The 18,445-nt window shown below is 41.1% G+C and overlaps 1 protein-coding gene across 1 annotated transcript in view; it reads left to right on the forward strand.

Annotated features, from left to right (window-relative positions):
• Window positions 1-270: 270 nt before the first annotated feature.
• ripor3 (RIPOR family member 3) overlaps window positions 271-18,445 on the forward strand; it is a 32,901-nt gene continuing 14,726 nt past the window's right edge. The window contains 7 exon segments of the mRNA XM_070903116.1: window positions 271-340; window positions 9,835-9,933; window positions 12,720-12,875; window positions 13,604-13,682; window positions 13,784-13,807; window positions 13,915-13,968; window positions 14,233-14,382. Of these exon segments, the coding sequence (XP_070759217.1) occupies window positions 9,836-9,933; window positions 12,720-12,875; window positions 13,604-13,682; window positions 13,784-13,807; window positions 13,915-13,968; window positions 14,233-14,382 (561 nt within the window). The 5' untranslated portion in view covers window positions 271-340; window position 9,835.

The following is an 18,445-nucleotide window of genomic DNA, read 5'->3' on the forward strand; positions in this document are numbered from 1 at the left end:
ATATTATTCAACAGCACTACAAACTGCAGCCTCCAAAGGGACCATCAAGTTCAGCGAAAGCTTTCTAAACAGTTTCAGCAAAAACTGAACATGAAGATCTTCATGACGGGAGGATTTATTGCAGGACTGTGGTATTAGACTCTATTAGTTTGAGCCAGGTGGACCTTAAAAACTGTCAGTTTCACTTTCATCCTTTTTCCAACAGCAGAAACCAACCAGTATTCTCTTTTTTTTATTATCATTTCAGTTTGTTTGGTGAAGATGAAGTGACACCACCAGGATCTGAGCCCCGACGACTTCACAGCTTGGATGTTTCCATCGGACGAAACACAACACAAAAGTGAGAAACTTATTTCTGGTTGGAGGACAGTTTCATGTGAGGCTCCTTGTTCCCAGCTCTCAGTAAGTCACTGCTGGAAGTTGGACTGATGAACATAAACAGCCTGGATTTTAAGTGTAATCCACATCAGGATGCCAAAGTTATCATGTACATTGCTCACATAACTCCACACAGCTGTTTATTGATGAATATAATCAGATAAGGATTATGATCATCAACCTGCCTGTGTGTGTGTGTGTGTGTGTGTGTGTGTGTGTGTGTGTGTGTGTGTGTGTGTGTGTGTGTGTGTGTGTGTGTGTGTGTGTTGGAGTAGGCAGATGTTTTTCATCTTTTGTAGAAGAATGTGTACATGAACATCTAAGTGTATGTGCAGGGTTGTGTATGTGTGTGTTGGAAAGTACAGATGTTTGTATCTTTTGAGGACTTAGAGAAGCCAGGCGTGTGTGTGTGTGTGTGCGTGAAGAGTCCAGATGTTTGTATCTCCTCAGGAAAATAGAGATGTACACTGTGTGTGAAGAGTTTATGTCAACAGATTTAGGAGATTAAGTTACTTTAGAGTCTTTTAATCTTTGCTCTGGCTCGGCCTAAACACACAGGAACCCTGGATATCACCACATAACACAACACACAGCAGGGGGGAGGGAGGGAGGGAGGGAGGGAGGTCTGCACAATGAGTTAAAACTGAGAGGAAAGACGGACCTAAGCAGAGCCAGAGGAAAAAGATACAGGCAGAGAGAGTGATGCAGAGATAAAGAAACCTGAGAAAATGGAAAAAAAAAATGAGAGGAAAAAGGAGACACACCAGCTATGTGAAGAATGGCCAGCTGAAACATGAAGCCAGAGAAATGACAGCTGCCGAGGAGGACAACCCGTCTGTCTGTCTGTCTGTCTGTCTCTCTCCTTTAACCTACTTCTTTTTCTCTTGTTTCCTGTGGAGGAACTGAAAGTTGTCTGTCCTCCTCTGTACCCTTTTTTGCCTTTTGCTTTATTCAGGCTGAATGTCTGTTGTTGTTGTTGTTTTCTTTACATACACTTGTATTCAGGCTCAGGGATTGTGTGTAACTTTCCAACAGCCAGTAAACCTTTTTAAAATAACTAATAGGCATGTTTGAGGTGATTTTATTCACTCAAATATCTCACTCTGCTTTCAGTGTTGTTTTATTTGCATATCTAAGTTGGTTGTAATTCATTACTGCTGCTTTAAAGGACGTGTAACACTGCAGAATTTAAATGTTGTGGGAAGTAACTTTGCTCAAAAGTATTTTCACTCAACTTAAGTACAGTTTACTTTACTTGATTACTTCCTTTTCATTCTACTTCATACTTGTATTCCTCAACATTTCAAAGCAAAATAGTCTTACTAGTTACTTTGCATGTTATAATTTAAGATGCATTGTTTTCAGATTCATTTGCCCAACAATATAAAAAATTGTTAATGCATCTTTATCCAATCATATGATATGTATAATAATATATTAATATTTGATATGTTATAATATGTTAATATTGGACTTATCTTTGTCAGGAGGACAAACATAACTCCTTCCATATCTGCTGGATGTGTGAACAGGCAACTGCTTCAGGTCCACCATAACATATATTATACATGCATACATACATGTTCATAAGGTGAGAATATGTCAGTGTTGTGTTTAGGGACTGTTGCACCTCCCTCAAGTGGCCGAAAATCTAAATGAATGCAGGTTTGAAAAGCAATTTAAAAGCAGCTGAAAGTCTTGTTTTTGCTGACCTCCTGTGGTTTAACAGTGATGAAGAAGTGTACCCTGGGGTGTGCCAGTACACTGTGACATCACTGTTGGTTACAGGTGACAGGTGCAGCTGTCAGGTGCAGGTGTTAAAGTTCTTTTTTAAATAGAAATTTGAATGTAAATGAATGTAGTACTAAAATACTACAATACTTTTTCTCAAATAAAGGACCTTAATACTTTTCCACCACGAATGTTAACACATCAAACGTTTAGCAACCAGTGACGTGTGAATTACTTCATATTTATATATTAGATTTGGTTCAATGGGGAATTCCCATTCCTTTTACAATGTAAACGTTCTCGTCTATCACATTTTCCCATCACTCGAAGCATTTTACCCCCCAAAGCCCCTGTTTTGATTTGTCTGTGTCACCTCCTCCCTTTCACCTCTCTCCCGACATGCCCCTCCCGTCCATCCTCTCCACACTGAGTCTAAACATTTTGACCGAGCAGAACGTCGAAAGTTGGTGTTAACAGAACTCGAGTTCAGCGCTAATTCACTCGCTTAAAACAACAATCGATGGGATGACCTGAAAAACAAAACCTCAGCTGTGGGCGAAGACACAAGGGTCTGAGTTTGACAGTCACGTGCTTTGAGATGTTTAGTTTGTCCTGCAGCCACTTTGGCAGGAACACAACAAGCTTAGAGGCTCGAACTGAATAGTTCTCCCCCTCCTCCAACAAACGGAGACTTTTCATCAGGCGTACCCATAATACTCAAGAAGAAAGATAAACAGTAGAAGGTGGTGATGCAACATTAAACTGGATGAAGAAGAAGAAAAAAGATGGCTGTCCACACCCTTGATGTTAGTGTTTATAGCATTTCTCTTACAAAATGTGTTTACATACTACTAGTTTGCTTGGCCACAAATGTAACTGCTGCCAGGATTTTCTTTCCTCCAGTCCATGAAGCCTAGTTCAACTTAGTCTGGCTCAGTTAACTCCGGCTTTTCCAATCCAGCTGCGAGCGCCACTGTTGTGGATTTGTCATGTAAATAAGAAGCTAATGTGAGACTGTTTCTGGAGCCAGACGAGGGAGAAAGCTAGTTGATGCCCGATGAGGTCTATTTTAATGAAGTGTTGCATTTATAATCATGGGATTATTCGCATAAAAGACAACAGAAGGCACAGTTTTACCATCACAAAGCTGCCTCGTGTTATTGCGAGCTGCAGCAGTAGAACAACATGTAAAAGCATTAACAGTGTGGCACTGAAAGAAACGCCTCATTGTGTATTTAGTGTCTGTTTGTTAGAAGCTCTGTTTTAAAAACAGAGTGGAAATGGGGACGTTTTACAAATATTGGCTACGATTAGTTTTGGTGAAAACATTCGGGGTCCTGAAAAGAATCAGTGAATCTCAGGATGAATAAAACCTTCTCAGTCAGAACACATATACATTACAACTATGGCTGCTATTTCAGGAGGGTTATGAGCCAACGCTGTGTCCACAGCAGCATAGTTCTTCACCCTGGGGGACATGAGTCATATGTGACCTCTGACCCCTCCGAAATGAACCAATCACGTTCCAGCTGGCACTGAGCCAGAGGGGGGATGAGCACCAGTGAGGATCTTAAAGTGGACAAAAAACATGAAAAACAGAACTGACAAATGCTTTAATGTAAGAGAAGCTAATTAAAAGCTTCTCTCTTTAGCTCTCTCTCTCTCTCTCTGAAGAATCTCTTTAATCTGACGATTTATGACGACTAACTTGGCTTGTTCGACTCTCTACAGACAGAGATTGGTTCGTTTGCTGCTCTTAATACGATAAAAGATGTTTTGTGGATTTTGTTTACTTGGAAATTGGGCGAAGTCCCCGAGGAGCGTTCAAAGTAATTTAAAGCCGATGATCACAGATGATCTGTGAGCCGAAAATGAAGAAATAAAAAGAGGGAGACAAACCAAAAACAAGAGGACAGATGGGAAGAAGAACACAAGATAACAAAAAACATGTTTCTACTAACGAGGAGATGCAGGAGGGATGGGTGGAGGGCTACAAGGGGGGGGGGGGGGGGGCAGAAACACACAAACACACAAACACAAACAGACACACAAACTGGGACCCGGGAGATGAAGCTCTACACACAGAAAGTTCCTCAGTCTAGTTTCGGTCGCAAAATGTTGCTTAAACCTTCACTTTAGACACGTTGGGCAGAACGTTTGTGGTATTCTCATCCTGAACCTCTAATCTTCCTGCTTTTTCTCGTACGAGTGTTTGCAAACTCTCTTCGCTGCACAAACGTCTCGTAAATCTCCCGTTTCAGCCTGATGAATGCCACCTGCTAATGAGGAGGTTATATTCGTAACAGTGTGACTGCATTAATGTTGTTATCAGAGAGCACAAACACAGTGCAGAGCTTCAAGCGCTTGCAGTCAGAAAGCAGGAGATGAAACACATTTAGCGGAGTCAGTTGTCATATTATGGAACCCAAAACAAACAAAATATAATATACTTCATAATAAAAAGCTGCACTGTTGTAGAAAGAAAGAGGGAATGTTTCACATGAAGTTGGATGCAAAAAAGCCTTTTTTTCCATTTAAACTCAGATCCACTCTGAGGGAAGTGTGTTTCCATCCCCCTGTTTCAAGGACAAGCTGTAAGTAGTTTGTCTGTTGCGAGGCTCCCCGCCTCTGTCTTCTCTTAAGATGATGAGCTGAGTGTGAAATCTTGAGTTGAACAGCTTTTATTCTATTCACTCTCCCAGGCATCATCTTAGCCGGTGGATGGAAACATGCGTGACTTCTCAAAATCCTGTTAAATCTGCGTTACTTTTGGATGGAAACTTGACTTCAGATTAAGTTATTATGATTCTCTTGTCAAACATTCTCCACCTGTGGAGAAAGGCAGACTGTCAGTAAATGACAAAGTTGGTGAATGTTCAAACGCTCTTTAATCACTCGATTGTGCCACGTGAGAGAGAATCTGTCGGTGTCTTCTTGCACGAGGCCCGTTGATTTTTCAGGATTTGTCTGTTTGATGGGAGGATCTGATCAAAACACGCTGTGAGAGGGAGGAGGGAGGGAAAACCACCTCCTCATGTTCGACTTTTACATGAACACGTGAACATTTAAGTGCTTGACGTGTGTCTGCTTGTGTGCAAATGTGTGTACTTGTGTGTGTGTTTGTCACCACAGGCGATGTACAGGCCCCCTGTGAGGGTCTGCTGCATACACACACACACACACACACACACACACAGGCCCCAACCTCCCACCTCCTCACCACATGGGACCCCGTAAATCACTTGCAGGTCAAGGCTAATTTTTTAAGACCAGATCTCACCCCAGCTTTCCTCCAGACACCCCTTAAAACACACACACACACACACACACACTTCATCCATCTCCACCCCCCCCTGAATTCTTCATCAGTCGAGGAATGTGCCTCCCTCATTTCACATTCGAATCACATTCCAGATATTATTTATTTTTTCTTCTGCACATCAGCAGAAGTCGTCATTAGAACATTTACTTACAGATTTTATGTCTTTTTCACATGTTCTCGGCTGCATTTACACAAGTGATTTTCAGTCGTTTTCAATCACAGTGGAACGAGAAGCTGCAGGCTTTCATTCAAAATAACGCGACAGCAGCTGCAGTCTGTGGCCTGCGCGCCTCCAGCCGACCAGCGGCTAATTAATCACCAGTGAAATCAGCTGGTCTGAGTCCAGTTTGAACATAAACAGCAGGATCTAAAACAAAAGTCACACATTTAAATGAGCAAAATGTCTAAAAGCGAGTACAAAAAGTTTTGACATTATGAGAAGAATATGTGGCGGAGACGAGCCTAGAAAGTGGTGTGAAGCATGAACGGAAAGAAGTGGAAAGAAACGGGTTGGAGGTTGTGGGAACAGCTGACCTCACAGAATTACCTTTGAAAGTTTCCTCTGTTTTAACCATGAGCTTATTTCAAACTTGAATTGTTTTACTGGCCAAAACTTAGAGGATAATTCTGGTTGATTACATTAATGTCGCTGGAACGTTTTCTCATATGCTCGACTATCTTTTCTGTTGGTTATTATTACATCGTACTCACCAGATAACTTGTGTTGTCTTGTTTGTCTGAAGGTTTCTTGCCCTGTTCCCAAATCTCAGCAGTTACTTTGGTGAGTTCAGTGTTACCGTAACGTGACGACCAGATCTTCAAAAGTTACAACAAACCGCAATGCTTTAAGATTTTTCATGTGAAATCACCAACACTGTAAACTCCAGTTCATGTCCATGTTCACCAAAGCCCAAAACACAGCTGAGGCTGCCGGGACTGTCGTCAGGTGTCATTTAACAGCCCGGATCTTGACTTGTTTATAAAGACCACACTTGATCTTGATCACTCTCGCTCTCATCGTTACTTTTTGATCACCGCAGTTTATAATTAGTTTATTATCTACGTGTACGGCTGTTTCGACTCCGTCTCCATTTACGACAGTCGGCGACATCTTTCTGCCACTCTTCTCTTTCCCTCCGGTCAAACTTCTCTCTGTGTTTCTGCTCTATTTCTTTTTCCTGCCGTCTGTCTCTCTCAGTGTAAACAGTGAGCGAGACCCAGACCTCCTTTAAACTGCTCAGGAGTCGAGGATGATTCAGGATTTTAAACAGTTAACACATTGTTTTCCACACATGACGGGGACAGATGGTGCCTCTGCGGCGTATTATACTGTGTGCCTTCTTATTTACAATTATTACTCTTCTGTCATTCAGTTTCTCTTTCTTTTTCCTGTCTTGTTCATGTTTCAATCAGTGGTGGAAGTAGTACTCATATTATTGGGATGTTATTAGTGATGCTTTAACACGTAAGAGGTGGAGGTGGAGCACATTTTAACTACTTTATATACTGTTGGATAATTTAATCTGTAGCACAGTATCATATTTTATAAAACTGATCAAATGTTTTGTTTGTAAAATCAAATTTTTTTTAAAAACCATTCCCTCTGCAGTAGAGTAGAAGTATCATGGCATCAAATTGAAATACTCCTGTAAAGGAAAAGTACCTCAAACGTACAGTACTTGAGTGAATGTGCTTTCCACCTCTGGTCTCTTTATTATGCCCATTGCTCCATCTCTTACTGTCCTCCCCCTCCTCACCCGCCTCCTCCCCTCTGCAGGTCTGTCTCTCTGCTTCACGGCCACATGTGGTGGTGATTCGATGGTTCAGAGGAAATATCATGAATTCCTCTGACAAACACAAAGTTGAGAGAAACAGTCGCACAAAGCAGGGAGACTCACACATCCAGAGGTTTGTCAGAGTGTGTGGCTGCGATGACGACATTCACTCACAGCTGTATGATGTGATTGACAGAAACAGCTGCAATCTGAAGCTTCTTTACAGCTGATTTTGTGAGCTGACGTGTTGCTGATGTTGCGTGTACAACCAGAGACAGTAACTGAGCAGACGGGTGGAGATGGATGAAGTCTGTGACAGCGCAAATAGACTTTATGCTTGTTTGATAGTCGGAGCTGCATTACATTCTTCTCATAGTTTGTTACAGCTGGACTGAACTGTTGCTCAAAGTGTGGCACCTCTTAAAGTCTGCACTCAAGCAGAAAGAAAACAACAGAAATTATAACAACAGTTCACATACACAGATACAGAAACAGCAAACAAATATTTGTATAAAAGATAAAGAGTCACATTTGATATTTAGCACTAAACACAAAGTACAGCTGAGGCTGATGGGAATGTCATCAGTTTGCAGGCATTTGGTCAAAAAACAAAGTCGAGATGAAGCATCATTTCCAGAGCATCTAATGTCCATATCGTGACGTATGTCCAAGTGAGAGACGGGACGAGGAATTTGATTTAAACATTGTCCTAACCAACATACCATGCTGCTGCTAGCTAGCTAACTGGTGAATCTTTCTAAGCCGTCTCTGATCTTAGCTCTGTGCCGAGAGATTGGGAGATTGATTGATGGGTGGATGTCGTGATATTATTGGTTGAAATTATGCTATTAGATTTTGATATAAGAGTACAAAGAAATAGATGTTTTTTGTGTGTATTGTTGAGGGCATATATTGTTAAATAGGTACACAATATGACCGGGGATGTGATCTAAAAGGGTTAAAATGGGCATTTTTCATTTCATCTCGACTTTAAAAATGTTGACCTGATGGTGGCGCTAGAGAGAAAAAATCAGGGGATCACCAAAGTCACTGAATGGCTGAGTGAAATCTGAGAGGACGGACATTTTACAGATTTAATTGAGGGAGACAGATGATGATGATAGCACAGCTTCCTCACCTGAAACACAGTTTTTAAAATCATATTTCAACTTGAAATGACAACATATGAATAATGATTATCCTCGTAAAACGTTGAACACACAACCAGTGTGTGTGTGAGTGTGTGAGTGTGTGTGAGTGTGTGTGTGTGTGTGTGTGTGTGTGTGAGTAGTACTTGGCTAACTTTGGTTCAAAGTGATGCGACCTGGTTTTTCCATCACTGTGTGTTATGTGTGGTTGCTTGGTGACTCTGTTGGTTTTGGCATCAGGACCAGAGTGTATTTTACATTCTGGGTCAGGACTCCAAACTGGGTTACTCTGAACTACTTACACTGGCAGCATGTTCCTGCCATTCTACTGGTATAAAATCGTAGTCACAGGGGAGCCAAGCTGAGCGTGGATGAAGTTGATTCAGCTTATTTGAGCAAGACAACAACTCCACATCTGAACATGAAGACGACCTGCAGAAATGCACAAAGTTAAACAAGCCAAGGAAACAAAGGAGGCCGAGACCGTGACAGAAACGGCACATGCAGGATGTTTAGCCACATCATTAACAGACTGGATCAACAAGAAGCTGAATGAGGAACGTTCTTTTTCTGTATTAGATACACAGGATTTGTAAAGTAGAGACTCATTCTGAAGTCATTTGAAAGAAAACAGTTGAGAAGATAAAGTTGTATTTGTCCAAAACTCCCCTGTTGTAATTATGTTTATAATATAATGTCTGGAGCCTCTCAGTTCCTTTTCACCTCTGGACGCTACAACCAATCAGAGCAAAAGAAACGTGTGACGTCGTGGTAGGCTGCAAGGCTAGGCAGCTAGTTCCAACATCCAATGGTGGCGCTAGAGGATTCATTTTCTGGGAACTACAACTCTTGTACCAATAGTAGTAAATCTTGAGGTTTTACTGGATACAGGACAGATGAAAGTCAAGGGATCACTAAAGTCTTTAGGCTTAATCCTCTGAGGACCGTCACAGTCAAAATGTCATGTTAATCCGTCCAGTGGTTGTTGAGATATTTCAGTATTTTCAGTCAAAGCGGTGGACCGACTGACCGACATCACCATCCCTATAAATCTGATGCCATCTGAACTACACAGGCTCCAGCATGTGCACGTCTGTGTCTGTTTCAGGATGTTCCTTTTTAATGTGTCCCAGAGATGTTGATGCTCTGTTTCCTGTTTTGGACAGTCTGAGATTAAGGGTGGTCATGTTGAGTGTTTGCGGGTGTGCGTCTTAAGTAGACGTGGAAAACAACAACGAGGTGAAAATAGACAACAAAGCTGGAAACTCCAGCTGTAACAACCGAAACAAATGATGAAACAAGCACAACAGAGAGAGTTGAAGAGTGAAGAGTTTGCCTGAACGGGGCAAGATGCTTATTATTTTTACTATTACTATTTGAAGTATGTTTTCTGAAAACAGTAACTGGGGATATTTAAGGGTTGGAGATTCTCTGATTCACGATTAAAATCTTGCTCATTACTTTCTGTCTCTCTCTGCAGGATGTCGGTGAAGCTGCGATTCGACTCTCCCTCGGATGGAGGTTTGGTCCACAGGAGCCGCTCCTTCACCGGGTTCAGCTCTCTGACTGGACGACGACGGTGAGTGACACACTGTTACAGCCAATGAGGATGCTAAGTATTGATGACCAACTTGCCATCATCTTCTGCGCAGGACGTCTTAAAAACTCTACCTGGTTGATATTGATGCCAGTTTAAAACCAGACAGCATTTGAAATATGTGACTTTAATCTTATTGAGATAATAAGGGTATAGGTATGGTAGCTATGCTAGGAGATGACAACACGTATGATTTTACAAGTTGAGGACACCTCGACACACAAGGCTATAAGCACACACTATCACCAACTGTCCAACTGAAGTCAAAAATAATGTCTGTGGTTTTTTATTTACTGCCAATTTAGTTATACAATACAGTCATTTTAAATGTTCTCTGTCTGTATTTGAGCAGTCTGAATGAGGGAGAAAGTAAACAGACTTGTCGTGTGCAGACAGCGTGAAGAATAAGGACCACACCAGCATCTGATCTAATTAGCTGAATTAGCCAATAGCTAATTAGCTATCTAGCCTGCAAACTGACATTAGCAGTGCACTAATCACCCAGGTTGTGTTATGCGAAAACGGTTTCAAATGAAGTGATTTGATTGGCTGTATGGAAACAAGTTCTCTACCTACGTAGACGGAGAACATTTGACGGATTTGGTGCACCGTCATGCCTCTTGGTTTCTTTTCTTTCAAAGTGGAATACCGGACAAGTGACATGAACACTGTAGCATCCGGAAAAAAAAGCATGCAATTTGATTTCCGTTGAACTTTAAAGGAGCACTTTGATATTTTGGGAAAGATGTCTATTCTCTTTCTTAATGAGAAATAATGTGTTAATCAATTGGTTTCAGAGGTGCTGGTTGCTAAGCTAATCAGCTGCTGGCTCGAGCTACATGTTTATCGTACAGACATGAGAGTGGTGTCAATCTTCTCATCTAACTCTTGGCCAGAAAGCAAACAATTTATTTCAGGTCTGAGTCGATGCAAACTCTTTAAAGTTGCACTAAGAAAGTGACACTCTGGCAGTGCAGTCTTCAACAAGATAACACCAACTTAAAGTGAAACCACTGAGTCCCCCTCCCCACACTGCTAAAATATATCTTAACGCACATATAGCAAATCATTTGACTGTGTTTAATTCAGTGAGTCTCATTCGCGTCACAAAGGTTTTGTTGGTGGAACTTCTTTTGCTGTCTACATACGAGTATTTTCATTCATTCACTTACGTTGCTAAGAACGAAAGCGAACAAACGATTGTAAGGAGACGTAAGTGTTTGAGGAAACGCCTCCATGTATACCTGTAACTGTCAGGATGAATGACAGGCGACACGACATTAAACCAGAAAATTCAGCTCAGTGAAATCAGTCAGAAACTTTGACCAGACTCTGGCCTCGTATTGACCGTAGATAGATCATCTCTCTGTGGAAGCTGCAGAACAACAAACAGAGAAAACAGAAGTGGTTATTGTCCTTTCTAAACTGTTTTATGTGTGGAGGGAAATCCCTTCACGATCAGACCAGCCTGTTCCTCATTGATGGGCAGACAGTGAACGCACCACAGACTTGTTATTTCTGAATGAAGAAAGAACGAGTAACAAACACACTGAGTCCCACGAGAGAGAGAGAGAGAACAAAATGTCATGTTAAGACAGAGAGCTGGAATGTACTTCCTGTCATTTTTCCATCTTAAAGACACACACACACACACATACAGACTCAAATATATATTTAACACACACACACACTCCATTCATTCCTGAGCATCTCCTCCGTGTTGCTGCTCTGACAGGATAACACCGCGTGGCGTCCCATGATTCCTCGGTAAGGACGGGAACATGATGCGACCCGGCCGCAAACGTGACATAAACGCACCACATGACACATATCACACACCGTGAAAACACACTTGTAGCCGAGTCCATAATTACAGAAGACATCTGCTAAATCTGACCGAGGCTTTATTTGGTGAGAAATGGCCAATTCCTTATTCTAAGCAGAAATAAGATGCACCTGAGAATCTGGGAATGCTTTGATTTTACCAGAATTTACCAGTATAAAGGAATCTGACCCAAAATGAGTTATTTATAATATATTCATAATACAATTTCTAAGGCCCTCTCCTTTATAAAATTAGTTTCAACAGCTGTAAGTTGCATTAACGCTAAAAGAAAATAGATTATATAGTAAAAAGGCCTGCCTTCCTAACAGCCACTGATTTTAAGGACAGTATAAAAAGAAAGAGTACAGCATCATGTCAGTCGTCGTGTCAGTGTTTACACTCTAGTGGCCGAAGGAATTCTGACTCGTCTGTGCGGGGAGGAGGAGGACGACGGGGACGGATGGGTCAACAAAATGTCGGCCACGGGAGAGAGATCACCGTCCGCTTCCTGTTTCCTACCGACAGCGAAGGTCCCCTGACATTAACGCAGAAGTCTTTTTCACCCAAATCAAGTCGTGTTTGTGCCTGAACCAAACCAAACTATAAACCTGACCTGTGTTGGATCAGAACGCTGTAACAGGTGTTGAGGGCAGGTTTCCTCCTGTTGATCAGAAGACGGACAGTTAAACAAACCACGTGTTTTCTCGTTTTTCATTTGGAGGACTTGATTGACGTCGATCATCCAACAGCGTCATCATCACGTTGTAACACGTGTTTGAAATTTCTTTGGAAGAATCCTGGTGATTACTAATAGTTGTTGTTATTTAATTATGGTGTCAGATTTTACTTGGAAAGTCTTAAAGTAAATCCAGAATATAGAAAAGTTGGATAATAAGTCAGTAACTATCTCACTCTGTGTCTTTATGTGTGTTTCTGTTTTTAGGCCGTCTTCTGTTCGTAACTCTCTCCGCTCCAAAGCCACGGCAGGAGGTAAATCTCCCAGGATGCACCTGTCTCCCAGCAGAGTGGGAGGAGCTATCTGGTCTCTGCAGCCGGATCAGGTCGACAGGGTCTTCCAGGCGCTACGCAAAGGACTGAAGTATGGAAACTAGTAGTGAACTTAAATAGGCACCCTACTGGTGAAGCGATGGATAGTTAAAATATGTGTAGTGATAATCATGAGGTCAAGTGTGTATTTTATATACTACAAGTAAGCAGCAGTGGTGGGAGAAGTACTTAGATTCTTTACTTAAAGTACCAGTACAACAACGTAAAAATACCCCTACTTTATATACAGTTAGCTAGTTTAGTTCAGTGGTTCCCAACCAGGGGGTCGGGCCCCCACAAAGGGTCCCAAGATAAATCTGAGGGGTCATGACATTATTATTGGAGTATGAGAGAAATACGTGTTTGAGCAGATATTTAGATGAAAACATCTGAGAGGTTTAGAGGGGAAATGTCTCTCTGGTGGAACAAGGGGTCCCACCCCAAAAAGGTTGGAAACCACTGGTTTAATCTTTTTAACCACTGGTTTTAATCTGGTTTAATCTTTTACAACGCAATGTATAAGCTTCTCATGTAAGTAACTAGTAACTGCAGCTGTCAGATAACTGGAGTGGAGTAAAGAGTACAAGATTTCCCTCTGAAATATCCGAAGTAGAAGTAGAAAGTAGCAGGAAATCTAAGTAACTCAAAATTGTACTTGAGTGAATATACTTACTTATTTTCTACCTAGATATTAATATTAATATTTACGAGTTGGAAACGGGTAAAAGTGGTAAGTTATGTGAAGTGAATGCAGCATCACGTGTTGGTGACCGTCTGCAGGGAGTTCCTGGAGGGTCACCAGGCAGAGATGGACTTCCTGTCGTCACAGCAGAGAGAGACCAAGAGAAACTCCAGACTGGTGAGGGGAGAGAGAGGAAGAAACTCAGTGTGTGTCTGTGTGTGGTGGGGGGGGGGGTGATGATGATGATGATGACGGTGATGTATTTTCTCTGTTTCCAGGCCTTTCTGTACGATCTGGAGAAGGTAATCTTCAGAACTACGGTCAAACCTGCTTTCATACATATCAATATATAAAACAATAGACCAATAAATAAACATTGAACCGAGCTGTCGTATTTTTGCCTTCACAGGAGATAAGAGCGTTGGAGAGATACATACGAAGATTAGAATTTCAAATCAGCAAGGTAAGAGCATCTCTTTAGTTCAGGGTTTGATCTTGGAGTTGAACATTTTAGGGAAAGCGCCTCCTGTGGTCTTTCAAATTAAAGGTATAGAGACGTTTTAATAGCTTGAATAGACTGAACCAACCTGCTTTGCAACAGATCAGTTGGGAAACAAACAAAACAGTCCATGCCTTCAGTTGTTCCAGGCTGACAATCTCGTGGAAAGAAAGGAAGGAAATGTTTTTGTTGCAGATTGTGTCTCTCAGCCGTCTCTCGTCTCTGCAGGTGGAGGAGCTGTATGAGACGTATTGTATCCAGTGGAGGTTGTGTCAGGGAGCGGTCAACATGAAGAGAGCCTTCTCGCTGTCCCCGTCCACCAGAGCCTCCAGAGAGAGTCTGCTGGAGCTCAGTCGCAACCACAGACACAGCCTGCAGGTACTGCAAGCATCACAGCGTGTGTGTGTGTGTGATTTACTTAGATTTGCGTAGAAATTAAAGTTGTTAATGTCTTTAAAGTCAGACTAGTCACTCCTGTCCTACCTGCCTTGTCTGTGGAGAGGTAAACGTGCCGTTCTCTGCTTTAAACCAAACCTCTTTAAGAAAAATGGTAATTAGAAGTTTGCCCCCTTTGTAGCAAATCTTATTATCTTTTAATTAATTTTTCTATATCTGGTACATCTTTGGTAACATTCGGCGTATATATGTATATAATCCACTAAAGAGCACATAATTGAGATAAAACCCTAACTTCAAAAGCTGAGGTGGAGGGTTATTTCTAACACCAGACAACCAGTAGTTAAAGCAGAAATGATAGTGAAATAGCTTCTTCTTGGTTCTGAATTACAAGATTTCAGAAGGATACAACACAGCACTTCCACTTCTTTCCATTTGAGTTTTGTGGTTTGGGAGAATTGCAGGTAGTAAAGCTGATTTCCTGCCTTTTGTGTGTTCTGTAAAAAAAACAAAAAAACATTTGATGTGGAAAACACTGCTCTTCTGCTTTTACACTTCACAGCAGCTTTGTTTCTACTTTTTGTCTTTCCTGAGAGCATGTTTCAAGTGAGATGTTTCCATCAACATCTTTGTTCCACTCCGCCTAACATTTTACTACTTTAAAGATGCAGCTGATGCTGAAGTCAAAAAGAAAGAAATTTAACCCCCATGAAAAAGGACCCAAATAAAGTTAAGCTTCAGTCTCTTTTTAGTTTTCACCATGTGGTCTTTGCCTTCTCTCGCTCTCTCTTCAGCTTCTCTTTGTCTTCTAACAAAATTCCTGTCTCTTGTTTCAACGAGGAAGCAACACTTGATTTATTAGAAGAGTGTAAAGAGAGAAATAACATGTCCAGTCAGTGTTCCTGCTGCTCTGACATCAAGGTGTAATTTACACTTCGCAATGACACACAGCCTCCAACAAAAAGCCTCCATCTCATGGTTGGCACCTGGCCTAAAAGACATTCAGGTGCTGTCCAATCAGGCATCACCTCACTGCCGCCCTGTTTGCAACAAAAGCTGAAACACAGCAGAATTGACATGATTTGAACCAGATGTCACATAAACTCTTGTTTGTGTTCACGAAACAAGAAGTACACAACATCTTTTATCTCTGCTGCAGTTGTTCTGTTGTATCTCAAGTATAAAACATTAGTCAGTGTTGTGCCATGATCTGAGCATGTGTGCAGCAGGCAGAGGTCACAAAGGGCTGAAACACAACCAAACACAGTCACACATGACATCATCGACTGTGTGATGAATGACCAAAAGTCAGTGTTCAGCGTCGGGTCTCTGTTCCTGCCCCAAACGAGTCCAGCATCCTTCGAAACACATGTCAAGGTTTAATGACGTTTTAATTAAGTCCAGCATTTCAGGAAAGTTCTTTTTTACGTATAAGTCAATAGAAAATTATAATACGTTATAAAACTGACAGCAAAGTCAGATTTCACTGGAGTCAGAAACAACCTCCGTGGTCTCTTAGCATCTGTGTAACAGACGACATGCAGGAGTCATTAACAGCTGAACATTTTCTACTGCAGGCAAACAACTTCCAGAGTCTCAACCAGGACTGAGAGCTATTTCTCTTCCATCATTCAAACTGAACAAGTTGTTACTGAGACTGAGTGTATCTTCACTGGTGTGAAGCAGCGAGATGTTTACAAAGAGCAAATCTGTTAAAGTAACCCTGACTATCTGTACGTAACGTGAACTACAGTCCAGTTCGTTTAAAACTGACGCGATAGATTCAGAGCGTTCCACAACAACTGCAGCCATCTTGGTTGTTTACCAAAATGCCTCAACAGCTCTTAAACCCGCCCCCATATTACATAAATGGTTGTGATTGGCCAGACCTGAATCAGGCCGGATGGACGGTTGTCATCGACAAGAGAAACATACCAAAATATTAATAAAATCAATTAAAACACAATTAGGAAATTTCAACCTGAAACAGACTTTCAGTTTGATGCTTTTTAAGTTGTCTTTAGGTGTTTTCTTCAAATATGTGGTCAAAAATAATTGCTGACAAACATTTTATTAATTAAAAAATAAAAGAAAAAGCCCTCCCCATTCTGAAAAGGCAATAAAGGATTGCGCTGCGTTGCACTTTAAAATTTGTTACAAAACCAAACACTGCAGCTGTTGTGTAAGAATGCAGCATGCTGGAGGCTGAAAGAATCTGTTTTTCCACAGAACATAATAACAGATGATGATGAACGTTTTCTACGTGTTTGCGTTTAAAACTGAACAACTCAATCGCCACAGAGAGAAGCCGAGGACAGATTCTTGCGTTGTGAATGATCCCGGAGTCGGTAGGAGGGCTGTAATTGAAAGTGGTATCCTTTCGTCTGCACACAGCAGAGGGCCAACGCTCACAATGCTGCCAAAGGAAATAATCTGGAGTGTGAGTGATGGTCCCACAGTGGTGTTTCTGTTTGCAGCCGCAGGCTAAGGGTCATTAACAGACAACTGAAGACTCATTCATACCCTGTGACTGTCTGTCTGTCTGTCCAGCAGTTTGAACACATCTATTTATTGTCTTCTTCTTGTGCTCTAACCTCCTCACTCGCTCTTCCTTTCATATCAATCAATCAATATCATTTTACCCTTGTTTTGAAATGTCTCATTAACTGGTAAAATGTTGTGCCTGTTTCCTTCCTGCTCAACACAAACGCACGATTAGAAACATGCACACAGAACACATTTTATCACATGTTCATTCAGCCTTTCAGAGAGACGTCAGCACCGTATGTGCATACCAAGTCTCTTCCCAGTCAACACCATTAGGGATTGAAATTATGGGAAATAAAATCATTTTAAAAAATCCTTTCAGATAATAATAATATTAATGTTAGTAAAAAAAACATCATACAGGACACCATTTTACGACATTGTAAGGTACCAATTAAAACATGCAACACAGAAGCACATAAGACTCAGAGCAATACAACTGTGAATATTAATGTTAATAGAAATATGCACTAAATAAGACAACATTGTGCTGAATTGATTGAAACACTGATTGAAACATACAGACATATATAAAATATATTACTGTGTAAAATACAAACCTGACCTCTAAAGTCTAAACAAGTCTGTTTCCACAACAGCAACAGTTGTAGTAGTAAACAGTAGTAAACTCAACTTCTGTGTCAGGAATCTGTCACCAAAACACATCTTATTTGTCCTTTTTTAAATGCAAGGACTGATCTAAAAAGGACAAATTTTTATTGTAATGAGAAGTTGTGTTTGTTTTTTTACGCCGGGAGACGAACATTTTATTCTACTCATTTCTCTTTATCACATGGCCCATCATGTGTAAAAGTGTGTGGTTCCTAAAAAAAAAGCTCACAGTAACGTGGTTGTCATTCTTTTACACCGGCTCAGTGCAGGATTTGTACTGTAAAACTGCAGTGAGTCTGCGATCTGCCCAGAAAATGTCTTCATCACCTCCTCTAAATGTTAGTCTCCTTTATTTAAAGAGGTCGTCTCATCGAGATCTCAATGTCTTTTCCAAGAGAACATATTTACAGTGTGAGCGTCGACAAAATGCAGTATAATAATTTACAATCCTCCAAAGTAATGAGAGAGTTTAATTCCAAAACTCAATATTTAAAAACCACTTTCTCCAAGTTCTGTTTGAACATGTATAATATTATAATTACTGGATTTAGATGTGCTGTCTCAGTAGAAATACTAAAGAGACCAAGGTGTGAATATTCCCAGTGCAGCGGAGGGGAAAGCATTACCAGCAGTCCTCAGTAGCTTGTGAACTGGTTTAAATGAGGAACGCTGCAAATCCAAAACACCTGTTTTTGTTGTTGAACTGAACCAACACAACAAAAGACTTTTCACTCAAGAAGCCAAATATCTGCTGTACTAAAATGTTTACTTCGAGCAGAACAGTCGATCCTTCACTGCTGCAGTGTCGGATGACCCGACCTTTGACCTCAAAGTGGTCAGTTAAAGAAAAATAAGAACTAATAAGAATCAAAGGCAGCACGCTAAA

The sequence above is a fragment of the Enoplosus armatus genome, chromosome 3 (assembly GCF_043641665.1).
Source record: "Enoplosus armatus isolate fEnoArm2 chromosome 3, fEnoArm2.hap1, whole genome shotgun sequence".
In the NCBI taxonomy this organism is placed as follows: Eukaryota; Metazoa; Chordata; class Actinopteri; order Centrarchiformes; family Enoplosidae; genus Enoplosus; species Enoplosus armatus.